At 34.7% G+C, this 27,994-nt stretch overlaps 1 protein-coding gene across 8 annotated transcripts in view; it reads right to left on the bottom strand.

Moving 5' to 3' along the window:
* RBFOX1 (RNA binding fox-1 homolog 1) overlaps positions 1-27,994 on the bottom strand; it is a 284,067-nt gene that overhangs the window by 16,599 nt on the left and 239,474 nt on the right. For 5 of the 8 annotated variants that reach the window (XM_086622420.1, XM_086622424.1, XM_086622427.1 and 2 more), the window contains 2 exons: positions 21,840-21,879; positions 13,461-13,525 (listed from right to left, as the gene is read on the bottom strand). In XM_086622420.1, coding sequence (XP_086478546.1) covers positions 13,461-13,525; positions 21,840-21,879 — 105 coding nt within the window. Of the gene's footprint in view, positions 1-13,460; positions 13,526-16,971; positions 17,015-21,839; positions 21,880-27,994 lie in introns of all 8 variants that reach the window. The other 3 variants (XM_086622421.1, XM_086622425.1, XM_086622426.1) reach the window with 1 other exon arrangement.

Genomic DNA, 27,994 nt, shown 5'->3' with positions numbered 1-27,994 from the left:
TAATTTGTCTATTAACAGTGAAAGTATAGCACAAAATTTTCACTATTTATTGTTTTATATTTCAGGCGTAAAAGAACACTCATTTAAAATCCAGATACCTTTTTTTTTTCTTTAAATAAAATTTTAAAAGTTGTTACTGGTTTTAAGGGAGATAAACAGAAAAACAAAGTGAAAGAGTAACATGACAAATACATTGATCTGAATGTACAGTTGGGTATGTTCAACTTGCCAGATGTTCACACCCTGGGCTAAGCACAATCCTTTTAAGTGCTGGAGTGGCACCCTTTGGCAGTCTGAGCTCTCTGATGGAAACCCAGACAGCGCGGGTGATGAAAATGTACTTTTGGGACTTAAAATGGCTGTGTTCCATCTGAGCAGCTATTTCCCAAGGGCAAACACTTCTGCATACTATTAACTTCTCTCAAGCCTATATATCAATTTCTTATTTCTTCTAGTAAATTGAAAACTACCACAGATTTCTATCAGTAAGGTAATACAAATATTTTTTAAGTTGGAAAATACAACGTTTAAACATTTGATGTATTTCCCAAATGCAGACAGAAACAGAAGGGTAGGACAACAAAAGTAATATTGAGTGATTTAGATGCTCTTTCTTACTTTGGGGTAGTTATTGAACCTGCATTAGCCCAATTAGCAAAAGGTTCAAATACATTCTAATTTCCTCTGCTCCGTTCCCCATAGACCCTTTGGCAGACTCCTAACAAATATATTCCTCGAAGGCCCCAGATCTGATATAAACCTCCCTATCAGTTTTAGCACCTGCTATTTCTACCCAGCAGGTCTTTTGCATATCTAGTACATTAGGTGCTTGCTTTCTCTCTCCTTGATGCTGTTAGTTTGGTGAAAATGGGCTACACTATAGCATAAAAGTGGATTTAATTTTTTTTTTTTTTAGTCTTTAATCACTGGAGTCCAAGCCTTATCTTCGCTATGGTTGTTTAATACACAGAGCTACTTCTGTGAAGAAACCCCACATGTGAATTTTTGCTTCTTGTAAACTGTCCTAGAAAGATGCAATCTGTGGTAGAATGGAGAATAGCTTTAGGTGAAGAGTCTTTCACTACCCTCTGTCAGCATTTCCATCTTAGCATCTTTTTCACAGGGTAGCTTGAAAAAAACCAACATGATTTTCTACATGTTAACAATGTGCCTTGTGATGTGTTACATCACAAGGCACATGTGGTTACAATGCCTACTGCATTTTTTATTGTAGGACACCTTTTATTACAAGATCCTTGATTAGCAACATTAGCACATATGCCCCAAGAAATGACTTTCAGTCATTACAAACTAATAATTTGTATTTAGACAAGGACAGGGCTTGCATCATAAAACCAAATATTGTTTGGAAGTTTTTGTGATGGCATGAGGTGGGCAGGAAAAGTCCAGCTGTGAGAATCAAAACCATATTCTACAGTATCAAACTCCAAAGAACATAATAAAATATTTTCATGTTCAACTTTATCACCTGACTAAAGGTACCCTGTTCTAAACTGAAGCGAGCCACTGAATTAAGACTTAAATAGAGTATTAAACCAAAATATTTAAGCAAGCGAAGAACAGAAATTTAAGTGAAGCTTGACTAAGGTTTTTCATTATATACATTATTTAGTGAAAAATATTACCGATTACAAATGACTTCAGTAAATGTTATGTATTCACAGAAATCAGGCTTCCTGGACTGTCCAATTTTTATTTTTATTTTTTTTTAAATACCTTAGCTTAATTTCTTCAGCATGTTTATACTACCACAAGTTAATTAAGAGGCCTAAGATATTTCATAAATATATTTTGTCAGTACTTTCCCTTACGAAAATGTTGCACCTATCCATTTCTTGGTAAGAGTTGTCTTTTACAGTCTTGCTTCTCATAAGTCACCTTAACTGTGCTGAAGTAGTACAGAAAAAGCTTCCATACATTAACTCTACAGCATACTGACCTAATACAGAAGCTACCTGTGTATCAGCACTGAATTTAAGCTTAGATAAGGCTATATATGTTAAATTTAGTAGAAACTTGTCAACAATTTGTAATTACTATGTAATACTTTTAGCTTTTATTTCTACAGAAATCTTTTCTGTAAGCATGTTTAAATAGTCTTGACTCTCTTTTTGAATTGCTTTTAATCTTCATATTCGGAGAGTTAGTTTCAAGTTTGAGATACCTGATATTCCAATGAGGTTCATTAGCTCTTAGTGTGCATGTATTTTAGATGCTCCATCAGGAAAAATTAAGTTAGAGTATTAACAGCATTTCTGTTTAATGAACATTTATGACTTGACTTCAAACTTTTCCAAAATTCCCTTAATGTTTCCTATCCTCATAAACACTAACACCAACGATCTCAGCTACTGGAATGCCACATAGATACCAGAACAGAGAGAGAAATTCTGTTTTATATCATCTTTGATACAACACTGAACTTTAGGCTCCTTCATGTGTGGAAAGTTGGGAATTTCTCCTCACTGAGAAAATGAAGTGAAAATTTTCTTAAATACAGAAACTCTGATAATTCAGTTACACATAAATATACAACTGTTGTCACATTTTCTACATCTAAATAGACTTTATATTTTAAAGGTTAGTGGCAACTTAAAGTAGAGTGGAGCTCAGAAAGATCAGAAATTATAACAGAGATAGGGTGTACAGCATGGACCTAACCGCTGCTCTTGCCTGACCCATACATGATTTGGGTACTTTACCATTAGTTTGAAAATTCAGAACCTGGAACAGGAAGATAGGAAGCGATTCAGAGAATGGGTCTCAGAAGCTTTTTTATGACTTAGGGGATCTAACCATCATAAAGCACAATTCCAATCTAATTTCAAGATAGACTATTACTCTAAGTGTTCCCTCTGAAAGTTTCCATATAGTCACCCCAACCTAGGAAAGGACATGCTTGTCTGTCTTTCTCTGCACTACTACGTATTCCTATAAAAAACATCAACCTACTACCACGTTTCCTCCTATGGTCATTGGCCCCGCTATTCTTCAGATGTACAGAAGTACTCACAGCTGCGTCTGGGAAATTTATACACTGAGGTCATGGTGGGTGTAGGAACCTATGTTTGTAGGGCATGTGGGACAAATTACTAAGTGTTCTCTGTGTCCTGTCCTCTCCCTAAAAGGCTGGGTGACAGTCAAACTTTTCAACGCTATTTATATTTTACACAGCACATGATTAAGAAGAAAATTTTAACACACATCCAGTTTCACCCAGCACTCCCAGAAGTTTTTAGTCCCTCTTCTTGGCAACACAGAGCTTCCATAAAATAGAAGCCATAACAGAGCTCAAGGGTGATTTTAAGAAATCAGGACTTCCCTAAAAATAATAATCACACTAACTCTACGAAATTTAAAACTTGAAATTATTATCCACTAACATACAGAATTACGTTTCATACACCAGAATTCTTGGACTTTGCTTACTAACTTCACAAAACTAGAGAGAAATAATTTTGCTCAACACAGAGGTGCAGGCCCCCCTCCCAAAAAACACAGCAACTGCTGAAAACAGGGCAGAGCCCCAGAACACAGGAAAGTAAGATGAAAGCAAACACAATACTGAACAGAAATTACAATGGGAAGATTTAAACTATATGTCATCAGTTGTCTTTTTCTGGTAAGATCACCATGGGATTTACAAATACAGTCAGTATTTAGATCTCATGGATCAAAACCTCAGCCGCTAAAATTGATGCAGCTTAACTGAAAGCACTGATTTCACTGGAGCTATTCCAAATTTTACTCTCCAGGGATCTGGTGCTAACTATATAGTGCAGCAATGATTTTTCCCAGAAACATTTTATGTGGTATATCTATACATTTCTCCATTATATTTTTAAAGATACTTTATTTTTTCTTCATGCTTTAAACTCTAAGGCTTCATTGCTCTTGTTAGGACTCTAATGTGTGGTTTGTTTTTTTTTTCACTATGAATTATAACATAGCTGACAACTGGCTGCTTGAATAGTTTCTGTAGTATTCAAGTATAGACAAAGTTTCAGAGGTTCCCTCTAAAATAATTTTATGAAGCCCTCCCAACTGCCTCCTTCTGCTGTCCTAAATTTAAATATCAAAGCTATCAAAGAATTTTAACTTTCTAAATTAGTATAATAACTATAATAAGAAGGTTGATTTTGCTATTATTGTGCTTTATATTCCCATTACTGTAAGATTAAAGTACATTATCATATTCAGAGCATTTGAATCACAACACAAAGACAACTAAACAACTTTACAGCCATACCTATAAGATATATTAAATGAAGTAAGAATAAGGCTATAAATAGAAAGTAATTCATGTGGTATCAAGCTTCAACACACTAACAGTAACTTGTTTGACCTGATATGACCATATTTTACTTTTAGACTAATTTCTTTTGTGAAAAGCACACCTTAAAAAAAGGGGGAGAAGGGGGAAGAAAAAGAAGAAAAAAATCCCTAACTCTTCTGGACACTAATGGAAATGTGCATTCCCAGTGATATGTCTTATTATTCCATCTACTTAGAGAAAAAATAAACAAACAAAAAAACCTAAAAACAGTCAACAGAAGATGCTTTAATTTGCATTTTTACATCAGGCTTTCCCCAGCAGATGGACAGGCATCTTTTTTTAGCCCTGCTATTGAACTAACTAACCCATTCAAATCCCATGAGACTCCTTTTGGCATAGCCTAATTTTAATGCTCTAAAGCATGTTTGGGAAATGGCATGGTGTCCATACTGCATGCAGTGTAGATATAATTCTTCCATGGCAAGGTCTTGTATATGAACTTTCCCCCTCTCTCCTCACACTGCCCCTCAAAGACTTTATAAAGAAAAGTTTCTAGCAAATTGGTGTTATACTTTGCTACTTAGCATGTAGTTGTGAAAAATACTCTTAGTTTCAATATATTGCCAAAAGCTAGACAATGTCTTACATCAAAACCGGTGGAAAAACCTGTAGCCCTTTCACCTACATTTTAAATCTACACATTTTATTTCCTGAGTATTTATTTTTTAAATCAGAGCTATACAAATATGCTTAGTTCTAATTCATATTACCTGCTGTATCAGTGGAATTTTTCTACGTAAGAATGATTACATAATATATTACACACAGTGTAAATTTTTCTATTAGTAATGATACAATATACATAGTATGAATACGTGTATTTAACTACAAGAGGAAAAGAGATGATTTTTTAAATGAATCTTAACATTTTAAAGTGAAACCTAAAACTAACAGGTGAAATTCTGAGCACCACATCAATCAATAGCAGAATTCATACTGATCTCAGTGCCATAACTGCTTTCAGATTATTTCCCTTTAACTGTGATTAACACACTCTACACACTTAAATAAATCAAGTAACTTGAGAAGTGCTCTGTGTCAGCAATGTAAACTGAAGTTATTATGATCCAGGACTGCTAAATTAAGGTTATTTTTGAAGGTTTATAATTTATATTTGAAAATTGCGTTTATTACTATATTTTGGACATATTTTTCACTCTCTCTAGGACAAACAGTACAGCATTTTGAAGTACACCTTGTGTAAGGAATCAGTATTTTATCCAGTAAAATACATAATATATATTAATTTTGTTGGGTGATTTATTCTTTATGTATATCATGCTATATTTAAAACAATGTTTCATTTATTTATTTGTTTCTGATTTCATAACTATTATTATGGTTTACTAGTAGCCGTCATTTTATCCACAATAAAGTCCTCTAATATACAGAGGTCTAATTAGAAACTTCCTTAGCAATTATGAATAATGATTCTTTGCTTTTAAATTATTTTAAGGTTTGAACGACTTTATAAATTACTTGACAACATCATTTTTTCATATTATAACTAAGATATCATATGTATGAAAACCTTGCCAGGATCATTTAAGAATTCATTCAAGAAACACAAAATGAAGTTTGGAGGGTGGTACATGTTAGTTTACACAAAGACCTTGCTCTTTTCTGCATGTCTATGAAACATCCTATAGCAGTTTTCACAAAAAAAGTTGTTCTTTAGGATATATGGGCAAACTTTCTACTCCTATTCCTGCTGTGCAGTAGTCTTACAAACTGCTGTTTGGCCACAGGTGGGTTCCTAGAGTATTAGAAAGTTGACAAGCCCAAAGGTAGATGAAAAAAAATTCCATTTAAATACTGAATCAAATGCCCTAGACTCCTTTGAGGTGGGAAACTACAGTAAAAACATGCAAGAGTGTAAATTGCCTCCTTCTTTGTTAATTTTATCTACATAGTTATTTGAAGTTTGTTCTTCTAATACTTCCTCACCTTGCCTAAAACACGTTGCAAATTACATGGCTAATCCATAGAGACTGTGACCACTTCATTCCGTATTTTATCAATAACATTTCTTTCCTTCCTCTTCTCTCAGGCTCATTCACAATACTCTTAATTCTTTCTTGCTTTTAAAGCACCCACAGTGGAAGCACTCGGGTTGACAATAGTTATAGCATGTTCTAAGCTGCCTCTTTGAGGTCTATCAAGTCAATGATCTGAAAACTAAAAAGTGTATAATTAGACACTGACATGTCCAAAGGAACTGTTATGGTCTATCATGTCACAGGCATTGACCCAATAGACTGTAACAGTTTTGGTCTGTTGGACTAGGAATCAATGTTTTAGTAGCTCCCTAACTCCATATTTATCCAGTCTGCTGAATACAACACACTTAAAAATTTTTAAGTCACACTTTCTTTCAGTATCCTCTAAGAGTGAAGAAGTCCATATGAAATATTAAAGAGACAATTCCTACTTTAAAAACTGTTAACCAATCCTTTTCTTTTCCTCTTTTTAGAGGAAAAGCATGCATGAAAATGCATCAAATGAATAGATTTATAATCAAAGCTATTTACTATGAACTTTTCTTTTAAATTAAGAAACTCACAAGTTAAACTCGTGCTATATAGCCTGATTGTAGGCTAGATATATTAAACAAAAAGAAAGCAAGTACATTGACATTAATATGTAAATGTCAGAACAGGTGCACTGACTTTTTTTTGGAAAACGAAAAGCATTTAACAGCTCCCAGTATGTCCAAGAAGCAGTAAAAGTACTCAGCATCTTTAAACTTGGAGCAATTTAGGAAGCCAGGTATGGAAATCCAGGTGTTCCTCTACCTTATCTCTCATTTCCAGCATAGATGACAAACCAGAACTTACAGCAATAGTCAAGCCTTTCCTTGTCTGTGGGGATTCTGAAAATATCCCTTGACATTACAATGAAGGAGAATGGAAATTACAGGAAAGAGAATTAGAAGCAGGGTATGAAGAACACAAGCTCTAACATGATAAACGTTCATAATTGGTGTTTACCATCATTCTGGGCCAGGAACTCTAAGCTTTTTCACTACTATATTACCTCAGATTTGAAATACTAGAGCAGTTTTAAGAGTTACACTGATGTTACACGAATACTGATATTACACGCAGGTGAATCAAGCCTTCGAAGTATCAGAAAACATGTTAATTCTACCAAATATTAAAGGAATGTATTAAAACATCAAAGTATATAAAGTAGCTTCTAGAATTGGTAGGAGATTATATTTTAATGAAATGTAATTGTTTGCCATGTTTTCTTACATTAATATGACTCCCTGTGTCTCCCCCAAAAAGCAGTATATCTGCAATATTTTAGAATGAATGAAGTTTCAATCATTAGAAAGTACTCTGTGCAATACAGTTTTATTTCAGGAAATTCCTTTCAAATTGCTGTACATGAAACTTTCTGTTAATAATATTTTAAAATATTTGATTATTTTTTTTCTACTACATTCTCTTTATTCGTAATCATCCACTTTTACTTTCTAATTCCTTCACTAAAAGGTACTGTTATGGCTATAACATGAGTCATATACTCCAGTCCTTCCCAAAACTGATCTGAGTGATGAATATGGATTATGAAATATTAACATGAAGCCAGTGATCCTCTAGTTTGCCACAGATCAGATGCAGACATAAAGACATACAAGCCTAATAAGGTAGATGTCCAAATCCATTACCTCTCTCTAACAGCAAAGTGAATGATTTGATTTTTATTTGCAGTATTAGGGAATAAACAAGCTCTAGCTACCACGCACAATAACCAGAAAAAAATAGACCAATCAAACATCACCACATCAAACCTAAGTATCTGAAGAAGAAAAGGGTTAATTATATGCTCTATTATTGCTGTTACAACACAACCTTTGTACCTGGTCAAGATGCTATCTGATTCTTTCCATTCTCAAAATTTGAGTAGCTCAAGATATGGGCTACACAGTTCTTGCTTATGTATCTTTTCCCCAAACTTCTCAATTTCTCAAGATTCAACTTGTATAGCAAAATTCGAAAAGATTTGAAGGTTCCAGCTGGGAGCAGAAGACTAAAGCTATCACTATAACCTATTCTTTTTCCTCTTCCAACCCGATTACTTTAGAAATTAAAACTGTGTATAGCAGCCCTTTTTTCTCAAAAACTATGATCATGAAATTAGTGAAGTATTATATTTTAAAATATTTATCCTTCTGCAAAATTATTTAATGGAAAATTAAATTCTGACTGAAGATGCTATTGTATTTTATATGTTCTCAAAACCTTCATTTTTTGTATATATCACTAGTACGATCTTCAATAAGATAAAATAATTTGAATAAAACTATAGTGGTTTTCATTGTTTACTCACAAAATAGAAGAACTTAAAGTCTACAATATATATATATTAAAAAATCACCTCCATCTACAGAAGGTCATATTTTATATTTTGTGTATTTTTGTTCTTCATGCTAATTTTTCATTCTTTAATATGCATTTTTCCAATTAAATCAAATTTGTACCTATTCTATTTTAGGATAATCTGACAAAAAATATCAAGCATTATTCTCAACTACTTGCCAAAAGAAAACTGGAAAATATATTAATTATACCTCTGTAGACACTAGTACTTTCACAAAAATGAATACTCCACACAGGTATGTTAAAAGTGTACACTATTAGAATGCTGGGATTTTAAGATTTCAGATGTGGAAGATACACAACTTCCATATGACAAAATCTTCTGTCTCAAATTTCATACAAAATCCTATGTATGACCACAGAACATGTAACAACCCCACATGATAGTGGGGGAACAAAACAAATGAATAAATAAATAATTATTTTGTACTACAAAATGTTATGTGCAAAATACTTTGGAATATGCCTTTTTTGTTTGTAAAAAGGATTAGTGAAACAAAAAAATAAAATATGTCAGCTTCCAGTGATGAGGGATCTAATCCAGACAACAAAGTCATCAATGGGAATCTTCCCTTTGTTTGCAGTGAGATTTAAATTAGAGACTGTATTAGAAAAAGTGAATTAGGTTCAGAGCAAAATACCTCTGTACAGGTGTAGGGGTGTGTGTGCATGTATGTGCATGTGTGTTTGTGGGTGGGTGATGGATGGGGAACGTGTGTGTATATATGAATACACAATCATACATATATAAACACACATAATTGTCATTATTAAGTATAACAGGGTTAGCAAGCAGTACAAGCAAAATGCCTCTGCCTTTCAGAGAAGGCTAGTTTACTATTATTGGGGTTTTGATTTATTATACTACCATATACACTTCCATAAATATTGCTGACAAAATTAATACGCAAGAAAAAAAAAACATTTTCTTACTCTGATCAAAGATGCAATAATCAAATCATAAAACACAAAACCAATAGCCAATCAATTGAATCAGACTGCCCATAGGCTTAATTCAAGCAAGCCATTCACTGAGCTATGTGATGGATCTGTCAAATCCAGTACAGCATTACAGACATACTAGCAACATCAAGTGAACATGCAATGACAAAATGACAATACGCCCCACTGCCATGCTTTGACTTCTTCTACCTCTTCAATATAAAACTTGATGACTTTGCTAGTTTCTCTTACTTCAGGCTTGGACAGAAATCTAACAGCTATGTTTTTGTCTTTATTTTAAAAACTATTACATGAAAGCTGAATAAAAGCTCTACAAACATTTTATTGAGATCTGATTTAGTGCCTTTTGCACATCCTTACAATTATTTTTCCAAATGCTCTCAGCTTAAAGAGTTTGGAAAGCAAAGTGCCAGAATATTGAAGAACATACATAGATCAGTAGGTCCCCTGTTTTCAGTTATAAGAATTGGAATATTTATCAGAACTATTTTAAATATTGGAAAGTTAAGCATGATTTTTTAATCCACTTTTGCAAAGAGCTTCAAATCTTTAGGTGCAATTTATGCGGATGACAGATCACACAGTATAAAAATTAAATTCTAGATTTTTTTGAAGTTGTATTCAGTGATTATATTGCTTCATAAATAAAACAAAATATACCTTTTCATTTGTTTTGTTGTTTTTCTTTTGCAATCCTAAGAAACGACTGGAGAAATCTGCAAGATCTACCTCAGTTGGGAAAGGGTTTTTAGTATATGATTTGTCTTAACAAATACTTAGGGGTTTGCATTCATTTGTTTCATGAGATTTCCTTGCCACCTCATTCTCCCCTAAATATCTGTTCATTGCCTTCCAGCAGTATTTCCAGCTGTGACAAACAAGGATACCATTCCATTTCTTCACAATAGAGCTTTCTTACAGTGATCATTATCCATTGACTTGGTGTATTGATCCTGAAGTCCCAAGTCTTTTGGTTAACCTTTATTTTTAATTTACCAAAACATGTCTCCAATCTAAAGACTTCCTCTTTCCATCTCCTGATTTAAGCAGCATGTCAAATATGGAACATTGCCATTCATCATGTGTATAGGCTGTGATAGAAAAAAAACCCAACTTTTTTTTTATTTTTTAAATTCATATGAAGTAGTATTTTCATGATATGTCACTGCTTCAATAGTACATATTCACTGGTTCTCACTTCATTTTTCTGGGCATTGATTAGACATAAACAGTAAATATATTTCATGTGTAATCAAATTAAATAGGGGCTGAAATCAACACTAAATAAGAGTAGTTATAGGGAGATATGGAATCTTCAGTACCGTCAGAGGACAGCAGATGATTTTTACATTAAGAAGTAAAGATACAAGCAGTTGCGCTGAATTATGTTTCAGCACTTTCAATATTAATAATTCACAAAATTTGCTAAATCATTCAAAAATGAATGAAAGGTTAATCAAATTAAGCAAATTGTAGTTGTGAGTAATCAGAGGTATCCCTGTTTGCACATAGCTTCCCATATGCAAAGAAATGTTTGAGCAAATTGTTGTTTTGTTCTCTATGTTAGTTTTAGGCTTCTCCTCTACAGAAATTCAGTTGCAATATTTCTAATTAAGACAAGAAACCATATTCATTTGGGGGAAGAAGATCGAAGATGAGAGTTAACCACATTAAAAAAGAGAAGATATATTAAAAAGAATCCAAAAGAGATAAAATTCATTGAAGATATTTAAAATTATGCAAGCAAAGACAGGTGATTACAATTCTAATTACACACGAAGTGTATCTGAAAATTAGACATTTTTTCCAAAAAATAATTAAGGGTTGTAACGACTGCATTAATACTGATGCCATCTCAAGTTTCCTTCACAGCATTTAAGAGCACTATATTCTTAGACAAATCCTTTACTTTTTTTGTCAGCATAACACTTAATGACGTTGACTCTCTACCCATAGCAGAACATTTGACCAACTAATGTTTTATCTTACAGCATTTGACTTGTTTTAGGAGAAGTTACATTAATTCATAATTAAAGCATTTAAAAGTCATCTTGGTACTGATCAGTTTCTCTATGTAATGTAGAGGTTTTCAGAAATTCACCTGTGCATAGGAATAAACACCCTATAAAATGATCCAGGGACATCTGAACGATGTCTGGCAAAAAATGACTGACCCCAGGAGGTTATCTGTAATTTTGTCCTTTCTGTTTAATAAGTTTTTAGAAGCAGGGATTGCTTTGCATTATTAGCTCTCAGAAAAATACTAGAGCTGCTACATGCTAACACACCTTTGTGGAAATGAAATGAAACTACTGAGTAGCACTTCACCTTCATAGGTTACCCTAAGTAGAACCAGTACATCGCGAACAAAGTGCACACAGCAGTATCTAGTTTATATTACTGATCCAAAATTAATAGAAAGTAACTTGCTTACCTGTCTGACACAGCATGCCTCAGCCACACATGCAAATTATTTTATTCACATAACTTTAAAGAAATATATCTTCATTACCCAGAATAAGCATTTGAAAGGCAAATATGCATGCATAGCATTGTAACATTCATACCATGGTACTTTATTCTAAAAATACAGAATCCATGAACAGCACTTCAATCTAAGAAATAGTTCACTGCATTTGCGTAATCTGTTGATTTCTTTAAGAAACAGAAACATTTATAACAATGTCTAATTTAGCATCCAAAGAAAATTTTCAGTACATATTGAAGACTTAAGAAATTATCTCCGTGATTCCAAGGGAAAATTTTCTTAAATCAGGAATTGAGAAGTGTGACCTTACTTCTCACTGTTATTGTGAAGCAAAATACATGCATGTATCTGTCTTTCACAATACACACCCTCCCTTTACGACTATACACTATTCAAGAACTTGAGAAGTATTAAAGAGAGCATAGATTTTGAGGATACTGTTTGTGAAGAAAACATAGAATATTATTTCTTTTAATTACAAAATCATGTCCACACACTGCAAAGACTTAATTTTATGCAATTTGACAAAATCCTATTCCTACTGAAGTCAACAGCAATTTAGACGTTGACTTCAAAGGGGTCCCAATATTCATCTTGCAAGAAGACAAGTTAATTTATGTGATGTTGCTTTTAGTTTACAGAAGTTAAGTCTTTGCATGCTTCTCTTATGCAGATTTTAATAATCTTTTATTCCTGGTATTATTTCGACCAAATGTGGTTTACATTTTGAGGATAAAAATCTAGAATAAAGGAATAATAGCTGAATTCTTTCCAATATTTCAAAAAATCAAATGTCTGGAAAGAAAGCAAATGGAAAAAATGTTGTTTTGCCTTGGACAGTTCAAGCTTAGACACAATTCATTCTCAATTTCCACTGACTAAAACAATGTCAATGAGAATTGAGGGCACTCAAGAGGTTCAGGTTCTAAATCAACTGAAATAATACTCCTAAGACGAATAATGATCTTTAGTAGCAGACCATCATGAAGCTGTACATATATTTATCTACATTGTACAAGGGTCACAGACGTTAACTGCATGATGTACAGCTCGGGAATGCGCACATCTCATGCCTGATTCTCAATTAAGGTCTAAAATCTCTCAATTTATGGCTATTCATGGATTATAATAAACCAGCCTGCTTTAGATATCACAATTATCTGCAGAGCAACAAGACAGTTATGAGACTTCAACAAGGCAAATTTATAGAATCATCTTCAACTTCCACTGGTCAAATATTTATTAGCAGTAAATGAGGTCTTACCTGTCACTGTAGGCAGCTGCAGTGGCAGTGGCAGGCTGGGCATACCGGTAGGCAGCATAACCACCCTGAAACACAAACTCATGCTCTAACTGGCTTGCCACAGCACCTTAAATAACATTTTGCAAAATTTAGCGACAACTGAAAGAGTACTGTCATGCTCTAAGTTCAGTTAAGGGGTTAAATAGATAGGAAATATTTCAGTGAATTGTTAAGCAAAATTTATCACCACAAACTTGTACTTGTTAAGATTTGTCCCAGAGATCAGGAGAAAGCAATGAACTATATTCATCAACATCAGCTTTTTTACAAGGCAATACTGTATTCTTCCACAAGTTTCCAAGTACCAGTTGCTCTTATGAATGAGGTGTATGCAGATTCACAGAGCAACTTTGAACTTAAAAACTCAGCTAATAATCAATTATTTTTTGTACAAAATACGATTTATCATGTCTGGCTGATTAAACCTATGAATTTGTGCACTGAATTAACACTTAATGTTACATAGGTTTCCAATTTATACATAAAATTATAATGAAGAAGGAAAATTCTCTTCTTCCATGAATTAACATTCAGTTGTATGTAACAGTAATTGCAGCTGTTCAATTAAGCAAACAGGACAAACAAACACACATTTGAAAGGAATTGTGTGCAGTGATGCATTGATTATCAAACTGTGAAAACAGCAGAGCTTCCTGTTCAATGGACCACGGTGTTATATCAACCATTTCAAAATGATCTCAGCATGCCAATTAACAAACAGAGGCCAGTCTCCACAGATAACACAAACACGATTTACGTCCCAATTAGGGTTCACCACCCCATAATCCTCTGGGACAGGGGACTTTTGTATTTCCTTTCCCACCTTCCCCCGCCTTAAACAGTTGAATAGGAAAGAATTATATCAGTCAGCTTTGGATAAAATTCACTCTTTTGCTAAAGTGTTCACTTTAAATGATTGATTTTTTTCTTTTTTTTTTTTTGGAAGGCTGCATTCACACTAGATGTTAAGCTGAAGCATGAAGAATAGGCTACGATGTGTCAACCTTTCCTGTAACAGCAGTATGTTTTTACTGCAGCAACTTTTGTGTGTTTTTTATTTTGCTTTTATAAATAAAAATCAATTCTTCACAAAAGCAATTTCAACTACTTTTACAAGCGAGTTCCCCTTCTACTGCTCTACTTGGTGGAATCACTCTCATCCCTTACACGCGTAAACTTTTCTTGGTTTGAAGACTTGAGGCAGGTTGGTTTTGGAAATCAATCATTCAGCTGATAACGTCACAGCACCCTAAGAATAAACATATGTTTTACATATACTGACAGCTCATTAGAAACTCCGGGCTTTGAATTGTCAACTTACTTCAGGAACATCCTTTCTGATTTTTTCAAGTGCTCACACAGAGAATAGTACATTTGCCTCCCCACTCCTGGTCAGCTCCCTGCCAGCAGCAATTGTGTCACACAACCACTGGAAGAAGGCAGGTGCTTTCATAATCCCAGATATTCTCTCTCTTTTGCAGCAAGCTGCTTCTCTGCGCAAGCATGGAAGCATTGAGACGAAATACTTTCTCATTTCAGAACATTTGATTTTTATAAACCAATAGAAGGCTATTACTGTCAAAAATGTATAATAGGCAGATATTGCTTGCAGGTATGTGCATACAGGCAATGAGATGTCAAATAATGTCACCAAGTGCAAACTGAGCCAGGAAACAGTGAGGCTGAGAGATGATAATGCAAGCTGCACACTTGGTCTGGCTTCTGCTACAAGGAGAAAGGTGAGAGATTATAGAAATGTACCTGTTCTCCCCTCCTGGTTTTGTGAGTGCTAAATATAACATCTTGTTCCTTTTTTTTTTTTTTCTCATAAGTGCTGATATGAGGGTATACAAATGGTAAAAGTAGAAAGAAGATATTAAACCTGTTTTCACGATCCAGTCCTAAGAACTCGTGGCAGACAGCAAGTCATTCTACAGTATGACGTGATTCTGTTCGCCACATGCACGACTCCTTCGCTTGTCCTGTAGTCCGTTTCTAAAAGTCCTTATTTAAATGTGAAAGCCACTTAATTTCAGTCCACCTATGCACATAACGACTCCCATCGCAGTAGAGAATAGCGAATGGGTCACCACGAGAAGTATCAATATCTCAATGTTCTTAATCAGACAAAAATGAGACAGGCTAATCACATACTGGCTGGTCTTGAATCTGCAGATAGTAGGTGCTGTGAGGATTGGTTTTCTTTCATTTATTTAACTATCACTAAAAACTGGTCAGCATGTGAAGATGGATCCTTTCTTGCTCCCTAAATCTAAGTCTTACATTCCTTTTATTTCTACATTTTGATTTGCGTTCATCAAAGAATTGCTGCTGAACAATGAAGCTCAACTTTGAACTTCATTAAGATGCTTTGGATTGTGAAAGTTGTGGAAAGACTGAGTCTAAAGCAATAAAAATTAAAAAAAAAAGAGCAAAGTTATTGAATTTGCCTGAATTCTTTGGAGATTTGAAATGCAGAATGCATTTGGTTATCCGGAAATCATAATTCCCTACCAGTCCATAATTCCCTGCCATGTCATGATTTCACATTTTTAACATAAGTTATCATATAGTCACACGTAAAAACATTATTAAGCAAATTATTTTTATGGAGTTCATGTTTTGCAGTTTTAGTGCGGTACTAAATTTTCGTATTCTTTTACTTCAATTACATCAGATGATTTAACATTGCAACAGCAAAATACTTGAAGGTACACTTTCTACTGGGAATCAGGGTGGGAATCTGATTCAAACCCCTGAACTCTAAAATTCTGTGAAAAGTTCTACTCTGCAATTTTTCTCTAATTTTGAACTTGGCTGGTATCTTAGATGAAGAATCCCTGGTAACATTCACTGCATATAAATGTCTTGAGTAATATATTAAATATGTATCTTCATGCCTTAGACTAGATTGCAAAATAAAATATTTAGAACAAAATTATGTAACAATTGCATAATAATACAGAACAGTTTTCAGTTCCTGTGTTTTAGGAATGTTTTAGGAATGCTTTTTTACCCCCTCATTAGGTACATTCAAACAGAATGTATCTGACTGTTAAGCTTTAAATTATTTTAAAAATTGAGTTGAAATAATAAATTCTACTGCCTTATCTGTGCTCCCATATTTGCTACTTCCAAAAGAACAATAACATAATGCTACAGCAGCTTAAGTTGCCTTAAAAAATTAAGTATAGAATCAATATATTTGCAGTCCAAATATGGAGATATATCTCACTGGTATAAAACACTGAATGGGACACTTAAGAACAGTCATGGTTGTATTTCATGGGACATAAAGAAAATCTGTGATTTTGTGATATAATCTAGAAAATAAAATGCAACTGGTAGCCTGTTCTTATCATTTATACACTCAGAATCTATTTTCTCACATAATTATTTGAGTATTAGTAAGAGTTTACAAGAGTCTACATTCAGCAAAATAAGGTTTTTTCCATCAGTCAGCATGTCATACCTCCGGTAACTTATTGCCATACACAGGCTCCTGCAATACTGCTCTATAAAGAAGCAGAAGTGTAATGAATGAGTAAGGAAAGAAGAATGGAAAGAAGGATCTAAGGAAGGAATTTAGCCAAATTCCCCGAAGTCACTCATTAAAATTTTCCTTTCGATGTTTTATACATCTCTGGGGCTCTGGCAAATTGAGAAAGAGCAGTGGGATCCGTGGAAGATCAGTAGCCAATTGTTACAGAGAAATCTGAATACATTTTAGAAAGAAATTGCAGAATTTTTAGATAAGATACAATAAAATGGAAATGAATGGAAATAAAATGCATCTGAATTTTTAAATAAAACATGTATATCTGTAGTAAGAATAATTTCCACAAAAGATGAGCTATACAAATGCGCATCTACAGATTACCATGTATACATGCGTGCACCTCCTCTAATACCTAAATTACTTTTTATCTTTATCTCAGATATATTGACAGTGTTTATTGTAGATACAGAAAAACTGAGTGACTCTGAAAGATGGGTATTTTTTTCATTAGTTTTGCCTATTACTAACATATTTAATACCCTATGTGAATATTAAGAATTATTTTTCCTCAATTTTTACTTCCTATACCTCCTTTCACCAAAGGATCGCAAAGTATTTGTGCACATAAATTAATTCAGGTTCAAAACCTTCTCTACTATTGAGAATTATATCTGCCTTATTAGCCAAAGCAGAGAAATGGGATTAAAAATTGCATGAATTACAGCCAGTCCGGCAAACTATAGAAAATATTAGTAGTAATTTCCTCTTCCCTCATTCATAAGATACTGAGGTTTAGACAGTATTTGTTCTGCACATGGTATAAAACTTTGGGAGAATTTAAAATATAATATCCATCACTTCTTTGTGTTGGCTCAACTTCTGGGACAGGCCTACGTGAAAGGTTCATGTTATTTCTATATTATGCTCCCAGAGAGAGGTATCTGTTGCCTCAGAGAAGCTCTCGGTGATGCTTCCAAACTGACACCACCTGTATGAATTCCAACCAAGTACAATGACCAGGAGTGATCTAGCTTTTTTTCTTTTTTTTTAATGTAGTTTTTATATCACAAGTAAAGATCAGAGAGATGAAAAGACATTTCATCACTAGATCTCAAGACTTTTAAAAAGGTATCATGGTGTGTTCCAGCACATAGAGCACTAGGAGGAACAATCCACTGCTCCTTGGGGACTCTTTTGCCCTTGGAAAAGTCATTTCTCCATTTCTCATTCTGTTTCTGTGAGTCATAGGAAATGGCACATCCTTCCACTTACAAAACACAAAAATCTTTCGCTGTTAAAGGAAAGACTTTGCATCCTTGCTTTTCACATTAGAATAGTGCCTTTTAGGGTATCTGATTGCATCAGTGGACTTCTACCTAGTACCAAGGGAACATTGCTTAGGTAATTATATCTGCTTTTTCCTTGGGAAATAAATATGTGCTCCACCCTCAATATCACCCTGCCTTTGAGCTAAAGGAGATGACAGTAGCTACCGATAAATTCTATACCCCTGATCACAAAGGAGGCCTTATTTTTGATCAGCAGCTCAGGAAAAAATCTTAAACCTATGTACTTGTCTGTTGTCATGGACTCTCACCAGCTGCAGTATCCAGGTCCAGAATCCTGAGAACAAGTTAAAAAATCTTGCAGTGAATAACAAGACTGACTAAAGTACATGGTTAAACCGTATTAGCAAGGGACTTCTGAAGCTGGTGATGACGGGGTTTGGAAGTTTCTCATATTTCTTAGCCTTCCCACATTTTAGGTGTGCATTGAAGGCTGACATGTTCTCGAAACACTCTTTATGAAAATGGTAAAAAAAAAAGTAACATTTAAGATAAAGCAGAGCAATAGTGTAGAGCTATTATTCTAACTGCATATTTCTACGCTGTTAGGATTTTTGCTTCATTTTGTGGACCATATTTTCTTATTTTCACAGGTGTCAATCTTCATCTAGGAACTTCTGTAGTTGCTGGCAGGCAACCTTAATTCTCTTTTAATGACTTTTTCTCTTAGTGAATCAATACTTAATTTTAAAAGGTCTTCCTTACTTCCTAATCATCTCCTTTATTTTTCCTACTCAAAGGTGCATTTAAAAAGGAATTCAATAGCTCAGCTATTTCAGAGGCATTATTAGATTTCAGATAGAACTATATGAAATATAGAATATATTATATTACATCTAGAATCACAGCTGTTGATTTTTCATTTTAGACTGTACTTTCCACCTATTTTTATACTCGTATTATCTTCTGTTCCTCTGGCTGGTATTAAGCAACTCCAGCTATTTACTATTCGTGGTTCACTCTACAGTTTTCACCCAACCAGTATCTTTCTGTGTCTTCCCTCCTTCCCTTCCACAAAATCTAGCCATTGAAGGCTAGATTGATAGCTAGTAATGAAAAGATTGGTACGGTCCATATTACTGTTGGTACTCAATGACATCAGAATGAAACCCACTTTGATATGCTTGTTAATGTGTATTTTTAGTCTGGCTTTTCAGTATTGTGTTCCTTTTGTTTTGCTTTCTGTGGTATTTTTAAGATTCCTTTCTCTCCAATCTGCTATTAAAACCTATATTGTTTAATTTATTTTTCTCTTTTTTTTTTTCCCAAAAACATTTGTTCTTCCACAAAACTTCAGGTCTGCACTTAAAATGAAAAGCTGAGTAGAACTATGTAATAATCAACTGGGATTTAATAAATAACAGTCCACTGCAACTAATACACTAAGAACTAATACACTGTGAATTGTAAGGTTTCTTTTGATTTATGCCAGTTCTCTCTCTCCCTCCTCTGCAAAATGTTTTATATACGAGAAAGAACAAATGTGAAGAAAAATGAATCATAAAATAAGCAGTTTTGTACATGATTAAAAAATTCAACAGATTTCCAGAAGAGTGTTTTAATTCTGTCAACTGCTCTGAAGGTAAACATTCTACTGCATTAAGAGAACTAATAAACAGAGTCAGAAATACAAGGCTGCAACTAAGCAAAAACCAATGCACCAGTATAGTTACTCCATTTTCTATTGCACGTGACTATTCCAGACAAGAAAATTGAGGCTATGCTAGGAATTAGCAATTTCTTTGGTGTCTTCCTCATTGAAGTCACTTTCCGTTGGAAAAAAAAATGTTAAAGTCTGCGAGAGGGCACGAGGCCACCTAAAAACAATATTGTCAATCACCAAAAGAGATATTCCTGTTTTTCAGCAGCAGTAGGTTCCAAAACGATGAACTGTTACATTACCATTTAGTTGCCACCTATGCTATCACCTCTAGCAATCCTGAGAAAGATGTCTTGTTGCCTTTCAGATTTTTGCGTTGGTAAACTGAGCAAAATGGATGTCACATTCTTCTGACAGTTTGAAGAAATATGAAAATTGGAAACCACACTTGAAGAAATTCCACATTGTACCATGTCTCCTATACAGCTCAAAAATTCAGCAGCAATGTGTTTAGGTGAGATTAAAGCAGAATACTACACTTAAGTAAGCCTTGGGCAATTGGGTGACTCTCATGTGTTGTTAAGAGTATGCTGCTGATAACGTCACTAAGTAGGTAATTACATAAGAGAAATTTAACCCATGCTACTTTATTTTTAAACTTACAAATGAATTTTCAGATAAGTATCAGCCTCTTTCTACCCCTATCAGAAAAACTAAACCTACTTCATCTATAAATTCAAATTGTTTTCCTCCTTTATAGAAAACTCACTTAAAAAAAATTTATTCCCTTGGAACTACTTTTCAAAGATTGCTGGTAATGAATACAAGGAATGTTTTCTATCATTACCTATTGAATTTTTAATATTCATACCAATTTCAACTCATCCATCTCTTTATATCTCAACACAGACAGTACAACAGAAGTACAAGTAGGTTAGAGAAAGTTGTCTGGTGAAATAAGGATGATAGGACCAGATTGCTTTATCGAAATAATAACAAATGTGAAAGATTACCAGATTATCAGCAACATAGTTTACATCTACACATTAAAAAAAAAAAAAAGAGCCTGTGAATATAGGGTATAAGAATTAATATTTCGTAAGAGTGAAATTCAGCCTCAACCACCTGAAACCTCCCACATGCTTAGATTAAGTAGCCTCTTTGTATACATTCAAGGTAAAAACTTCAGTCTTGATAAGAAACTTAGAAAAATATTATTTAAAAGGAAATTGGTGACCAACAAAGTGATGTAGGTAATGATGGATCCAGGGCTATAAATCCTTACTAACAAATATAACCACTTCTTATATTGTGTGCAGTCTCTACTCATTTAATTTAAATTGAAACAAGTGGATTTTAAAAGAGCAGATGGAAGTCTACTGAGATTGCAGACAGTACATAGCCATATCTTAAACTTACTATGCAACTAAACTCTGCTATCACCACGGCACTTACGTATACCCAATATTGCCTGGATTTGGGAAATCTGTATCTCTCCATAAAGTATTTTCATACTTCAGGTATTAATAATACTTAGCTTGCCCTAATTTTTGAAAATGAGTTTTTGAGGATTTGCAGAGAATGTTTCTGCTTTGTTTTGCTTTTTTCTTTGAACTTCAATTTTGCAGGGAGACGTCCCTCCACACACGCACACACATTTTTCACATCTTTTTGCATTCATTCAGTATTTGATTGAAGAGTTAATTCAGCTCCACTGAACAATGATGGATGTAATGAACAGAAAGGTCTTCCAATGTGAGAGATATTCTTCTCAATTCTTTCTGACAGGCAAGGGATGGTAAATAGACAAAACAGAGTCAAGCTAGGCAGCAAACTTGTAAAAAGAATGACTCTGGTAATGTACAAGGACAGCATGCACATCAATGAATACTTACATAAATGTCTGCACCATAAAATCCATCCTGGTATACAACACTGCAAGGATGCACACACAAAGAAAAACATCCATATTAGTGCATTTCCACATGCAAATGCCACCAACCCCTGCACAGCTGAGGTTAGTCTCGTCACAAGAACAGAGGGAGGGGGGCAGGAAGGCACTCTTCACATTGGTTAAGGAGGTTGGTAGTAATTGTAGAAACTGTATCGAATACAACATCTTACAAAGTATGCCAAATGCTTAGTCAAAGAGAGGCAAAGCATGGCAGGATCGGAAAATACTTTTGATAAGATTTTGGTTTGGTTTTTTTCTTTCTTTTTTTTTTTTTTTTTAAGAAATCACCTATTGGCAGCATTTTTTCTGCAAATATTTTCATTAGGCCAATCCTACAATCACTTTTAATACATTAACAAAATGCTGTCTCTTGAATTACTACTTTCTTGTCCTGCAATTATGTCAACCCTCTGAAAAAAACCCAGTAGTTCTCATTACTTAGATGGAAAACTAAACACAGCATAAGTTTATATGGTGAGAGAAACGTGAAATAATTATACTGGTGGTATTCTAACCATTGGGTCAAATCTCAATACCTCAAGGTACACAGAGATGAGAGTATTTATAGGTGCCACATTGTTGGCTTGATACACCTTTCTGATAGTGACAAGTCTGTTAGGAATGTCATGGTGTTATTCTTATTAAAAAAAAAAGTATTAACCTTCCTCACTTTATCATTTTACAACTTTGGCAAACATGCCAATGCTTCCGAGTTTTGGTTGGATACATTACTACTTCTTATCTGAAAAAATGTAGTATTTTTATATTGCTGTTTACCCAGAGACTGCTGCATTTCAGCTAAGATAAATGGTCAGTATAAATAGTTCAAAGTTTAGATTTTAACCCTTCCAGATGAATGACAGAGTATGACCAAGATGGTTTAAATGATTACACTAAATAAAACGGGAACTACACGAGACTGGCCTACCAATTACACACATTACATAAATCCTGTAATTTTACATTCATTTTGCAGTTCTGCAACTTAAACCGGGTGTTTCCAATATCAGAATCAACTCAAGCTGCTTTGAGAGCTAAATATGAGAGCACACAATAGGTTTCTTGCAACAATATTTTCCATTTAAGAATACTATTATCTGGCAATAATAGTTATTACCAAGCTGCTAGCCTAAGCTATTTTGCAATTCCAACAAGAATTTTCATGTCAGAAACCTAACTGATCTATTGAGGTCAATGACCAAAACTCATAGGGCTGAGCTGGTATGTGTCTAAGTCAGAATCACTTGAGAGAATCATAAATATGCATACGTGCACACAAACCACATTGATGATAAAAGTTTGCTATGGAATAATAATGTGTGAAAATGGCTCCACTTAAATCAGAGCATCTGTCATTTGCTTCAGTAAGGTCAGACCTTTACTCATGTATTTTTCTATTTATTATGTCTGCAGAGCAAAATATGCTAAACCCGGTCTACATTGGTGGCTTTCAGAGAGCTTGGTATTTACACTGTAGTGTACCTTCATTTTGGTTTTGATATTCTGATTATTTTAAAACATTACATGTTTTTCTTACACCTGTTCACATATAAGTAGTAAAACATTCCTCATGACTGTGAGGTAGAAGTACACAACTGTGAACAACATGGAAGGAATTTTATGATACAGAGCTTACTGAAGATTGAGGCTCCAGAATCCCTAGTTCCTCATATCCCTACACAATTCATGCTGGGAGGAGGTTGAGGAGTTGGGAATGGTGGAGTGAAGTTGAGTCTGGGAAGAAGGGGTGGGAGAGGAGAAAGGTGTTTAAGGTTCTGTCTTTGTTTCTATCCATCTGACTGCATTTTAATATGCAATAAATGAAATTAATTTTCAAGTTAAGTCTGTTTTGCCTGTGACGGTAACTGGTAAGCAGTCTCCCTCTCTTTATCTCAACTCAAGAGCTTTTCCATCTTTCTTCCATTCCATACTCTTGAGGAGGGGGACTGTGAAAGAAGCTGGGTGAAGGTCTGGCAGCCAGCCAAGGTCAACCTACCACAGTACATTAAAAATTTCAATGATTGATAAATATTTCCATTTAGAAAATAATGCTTTTGAGAGAACATGTTCCAGAAAAGGAACCTCTTTTCTTCCTCCACTTGGTGATCTGTGGATGTACGGTGAAGATGTCGCAAGATGAATAGGGGCCGATACAGTCTGAATCACCAAGCGGAGCTGGTTGTAATCTTGGATAGGTCACGTCATTAACCCAGGCCTTCCTTTTACGTATAACATTGTCACGTACAGACAGAAACTTGTTTTGAATTCTGAATATGCAATCGCTTGGTAAGTACTATACCGAAGGAGGTACCCAACACTAAAATGAGACATGAATGCATGACTTCGTCATTAAACATGGTTAGTGTTACGATGAAGTGACAGAATCAGGCAAATAACACTCCCAAGCAGGACACGCACGATGAAAAGATATCAGTTGATTTTATCTTATTTCCTCAATACGGTCTTGTAGTATGATAGTGATGTTAAATATAAAACCTTTTGCTTCTTCTGAAGTTTGAAGAAAAGTAATTCTTCACACTTCATATATTTTTCAGAGAATATTTTCTCTATTCACTGTCCTTGTCGTTTGTTGACTGAATCTTACACCAGTGGAGTCCAATGTCTTTTCTAATAGCACCCTTCATCAGAGGGACAAACAGTAAACCACCAAAAGCTATGTTTTGCTCTTGTGCTTTTCCTTCCTTCAGTATACAATTTTCCAAAGGGTAGTTTGCCTGTCTTATCATCTCCTTTTCTCTCTCTGAAGCTGTAGGCAGAAAACAGATGATAAGTTTCAAGCTTGAGAAGAGACTGAATGCCTCACACAGGGACCATCTCACCACAGCTCCTTTTATACTTTATGTTCAAAAAATGGTCTTGGCAGACAGATAAATCTTGAGTTCCTTGTAAACCAACAGAGGGTCTGGAAATAGCCATATTACTGAAATCTGAGTTACTTCATCCAGGAATAGATGATATAATGCTACCTGGAGGCATTAATTGGGGGATTTACTCAGTTGTATTTTATGATTTCATTGTGTTCAGGAAAACTCAGAGTAGAGAGAAATCTTGATTTAATAAGAAAATGTGTACCTAAATAACATCATGTGTGGCAATCATTTCCTGAAATTATTTTTCTATAATTATGAAAATGTTTTCTCTTTTCTCACAAACTGTAATACATTTGCTTTGCATGGTTTTAGCTGCTTTATTTTGGTCTCTGTGTCTTATTATAATTTTTTTGTAACTATATTAAGACAAACTCTTGACTAGTTTGGATTCCACCTTTCTCATATCCTGGGAGGACTACATCTGTCTTCATTATCATTTTTCTATCCTCATCTTTCAAAAGGATTGTGTTGGATAATCCATCAACGACATAAGAACAGAGTTCTTGACTGCACAAACCTTAGTTCAGTAACTTCACAGCAGCTGAGCATATATGGCCCTCTGCCATATACACACTCTTCACAAGTTAACATAAATAAACCAAGGCAAATTAAGTGCATGATGTGATTGATTTAGTGTAACAAACAGGCGTTACAATCATGATTTCATTCATTGCAATGGGAATCACAGTCATAGTTCACTATTTCCAGTCCATCACAACTAAAAGAAAGCACTTGAGGAACCAAAGTTCTGTTTTCTGATTGCTGGTAGGGTCGCCTTCACTGTCCTACGCGTATATTCCAGTTTTTCATCTCAGAAACCATCTTTTATATGAAGCCTTCATGAAACAAATAACAGAAGAGATGAAACAACTACCTTATTTAAAATAATCCAGAGAAAAGACTGAGAACTAAAGTACTGCCTTTCAACATTCTAATAGCACAACTTTCACTGTTGTAATTATAGAACTGAAACTCTCACATGAGGCTGTTTCAACTTTCTAGGATGTCCTCTAACTGCAGGTTCTTGTCTTTCTAGTTTCAACATTTTCTGCCATGAACTAGTTATATTATCTGCTTTGTAAAATTAATTGAGGGTATCACAGAAGAGAACAAAGCTGGAAGACATAAATAACTATGCGCTGGCAAAAAAATTTTTTTTTTTCTAACAATTGCACACATATACCAAGCATAGAGTCTATAAAGTAAGAGGAAGTTTCAGTGAGCCCAAAGAAATGTATTGGAAAAAATCATAATCACCAGAGTAGATGCAGTAGCTTATATTAATTATCCTTTTTTCTAAAATGCAGAATACGGCGTTGGAAAATAAAGCTGCTTTTTAATTTTGACTCAGCCAGAATGCAGCACTTCAAAACAGTTGTAACAAAGGGGAAAAGTTTCTGAAGAGTCTCTGTTACTTCTCCTCCATTCTCTCCAACTGCACAATTTTATTTAGGGTTGGTGGGTTTTTTTTAATTCTTCTTTTCAAAGGGAAGTAAGAATATTGCTACCCCTTGTTTTCCCAGGAAAGATAACAGAAGTGGAGATACGGACTGAAAGCTAATTCTGTTAGCTTCATCAGAACTGGAAGGAGTGGAGAGGAAATGTGAAGACAAAAGTCATCACACACTAAACTTGTGAATAACTTGAGGCAAACGATGCTGCAATAGAAGGGCTTCTCATTAGTTTCACTAATAAAGCTATCTTCTACTACTACTATCTGCTATACCACCAGATCTAGAGAGACACTGGCTTTTCTTGACAGTAGTATAAAGACGGAGCATCGTATTCATGATGTTTTACTATCTGGTAAATGATTCTCAAGAATGCTGAGCTACTAGTTGCTGCAGAGTCCAAAAGCAATTACAGGTATCAAAATCAGATCACTTGCTTGCAGAGAACAAAACCTGCTTCTGTCTCCTTTCATTTGGCAATGTCAGTACTGCCAACTGCATTCAAAAATCTGTCATAAGAGTACATTTACTAGTAGCTTTTGTTGTAGTTAGACATTTCTTACACCATTAATAGGCATTTTGTCAATAAAACAGATAGACCTAGAAAGACACAGGTCAAGCCAAGAAGACATTGTTTTTTATATCACTGCCTCTTTTTCACAAAACACTACCTAGTAGCCAGAAAGAAGACTGCAAGAAAGGTCAAAGAAGCAGTAAGCTCAAATCCTGCCACATGGAAGGTGTCCCAAGAAAGAAGGTATTAAAGGAATTTAGTCAGCTTAAAATAGTAACTGCTTTACTCCTCAACCAAGTCACCAGTCTTGCTGTGAAGTTCCTGGAGAGCCCCTTGAGATAAGCAGGCAGTAGCTCATAGCTCCACAGCTACATCCTCCCACACCGACAGGCTCTGATCTCTGTGCACCTCTCATGCCATACACAACATGACCATCTCTTGCTTCTCTTCCTCCTGCAGCATAGTGTCAAAGCTAAGCTCTCCTTGCCACACAGATCTCCAAACTCTTTAAATCTCAGCACTCAGTTTTCTCACACAAATGAAACTTTACTCCCTCATTTCAGTTTCAGTAAGTTTTTATGGTACATAAATGAATTATACATACGAAGTTATGAGTAAGCGGCACATTATAGTATTTCTAGGCATTAGAAATGATGTCACAGATACTAAAAATGAAGTATTTTCCATGAGCTAATAAACAAGATGCTATCTCAAGGAATCAGTGAAATGCCTCACTCACAAGTAAAAGACCCATTAATTATTCATGTAGCGCTACATATCTCATGCACACTGATTTTATTTTTAAATCACACATTTTAAAGCATGCGTGCTGTTCTTTGATTCATAGCAAACAGTGGCCTTAAATACAGCTATAATCAATAATTTTCCTTAGACCTAGCAAAGTGTCCCATATTTGCTGCTTCCCACTGTCAAGCACAGGAGAAGAGAGTTTTCCATACGAATCACACTAACTTGTTTTGTCTAATGACCACAAGATCTTCTAGATTTCCTTACAGACCGGGACGAGTTGCCATTTCTTCAATTTGTTGATAAACAGTTTCTAAGAAAAGGTCACAGTCAGCTTCAAAGAGGACACCGGTGAAGAAGAACAACTACAGATTCAAGGGAGATGTAACAGAAAGGCAGCTTTTGGTACAGAGCAGGGAACCCTGAGACAGTGCTGCTGAGATAAACACTGGTAAGCAGCATGTCAGACTTGTCTAAGAAATACACATAAGTC

Source organism: Tauraco erythrolophus, chromosome 17 (genome assembly GCF_009769465.1).
Source record: "Tauraco erythrolophus isolate bTauEry1 chromosome 17, bTauEry1.pri, whole genome shotgun sequence".
In the NCBI taxonomy this organism is placed as follows: Eukaryota; Metazoa; Chordata; class Aves; order Musophagiformes; family Musophagidae; genus Tauraco; species Tauraco erythrolophus.
The sequence above is the reverse complement of the archived record's forward strand: the minus strand, read 5'-3'. Positions and strand labels throughout refer to the sequence as shown.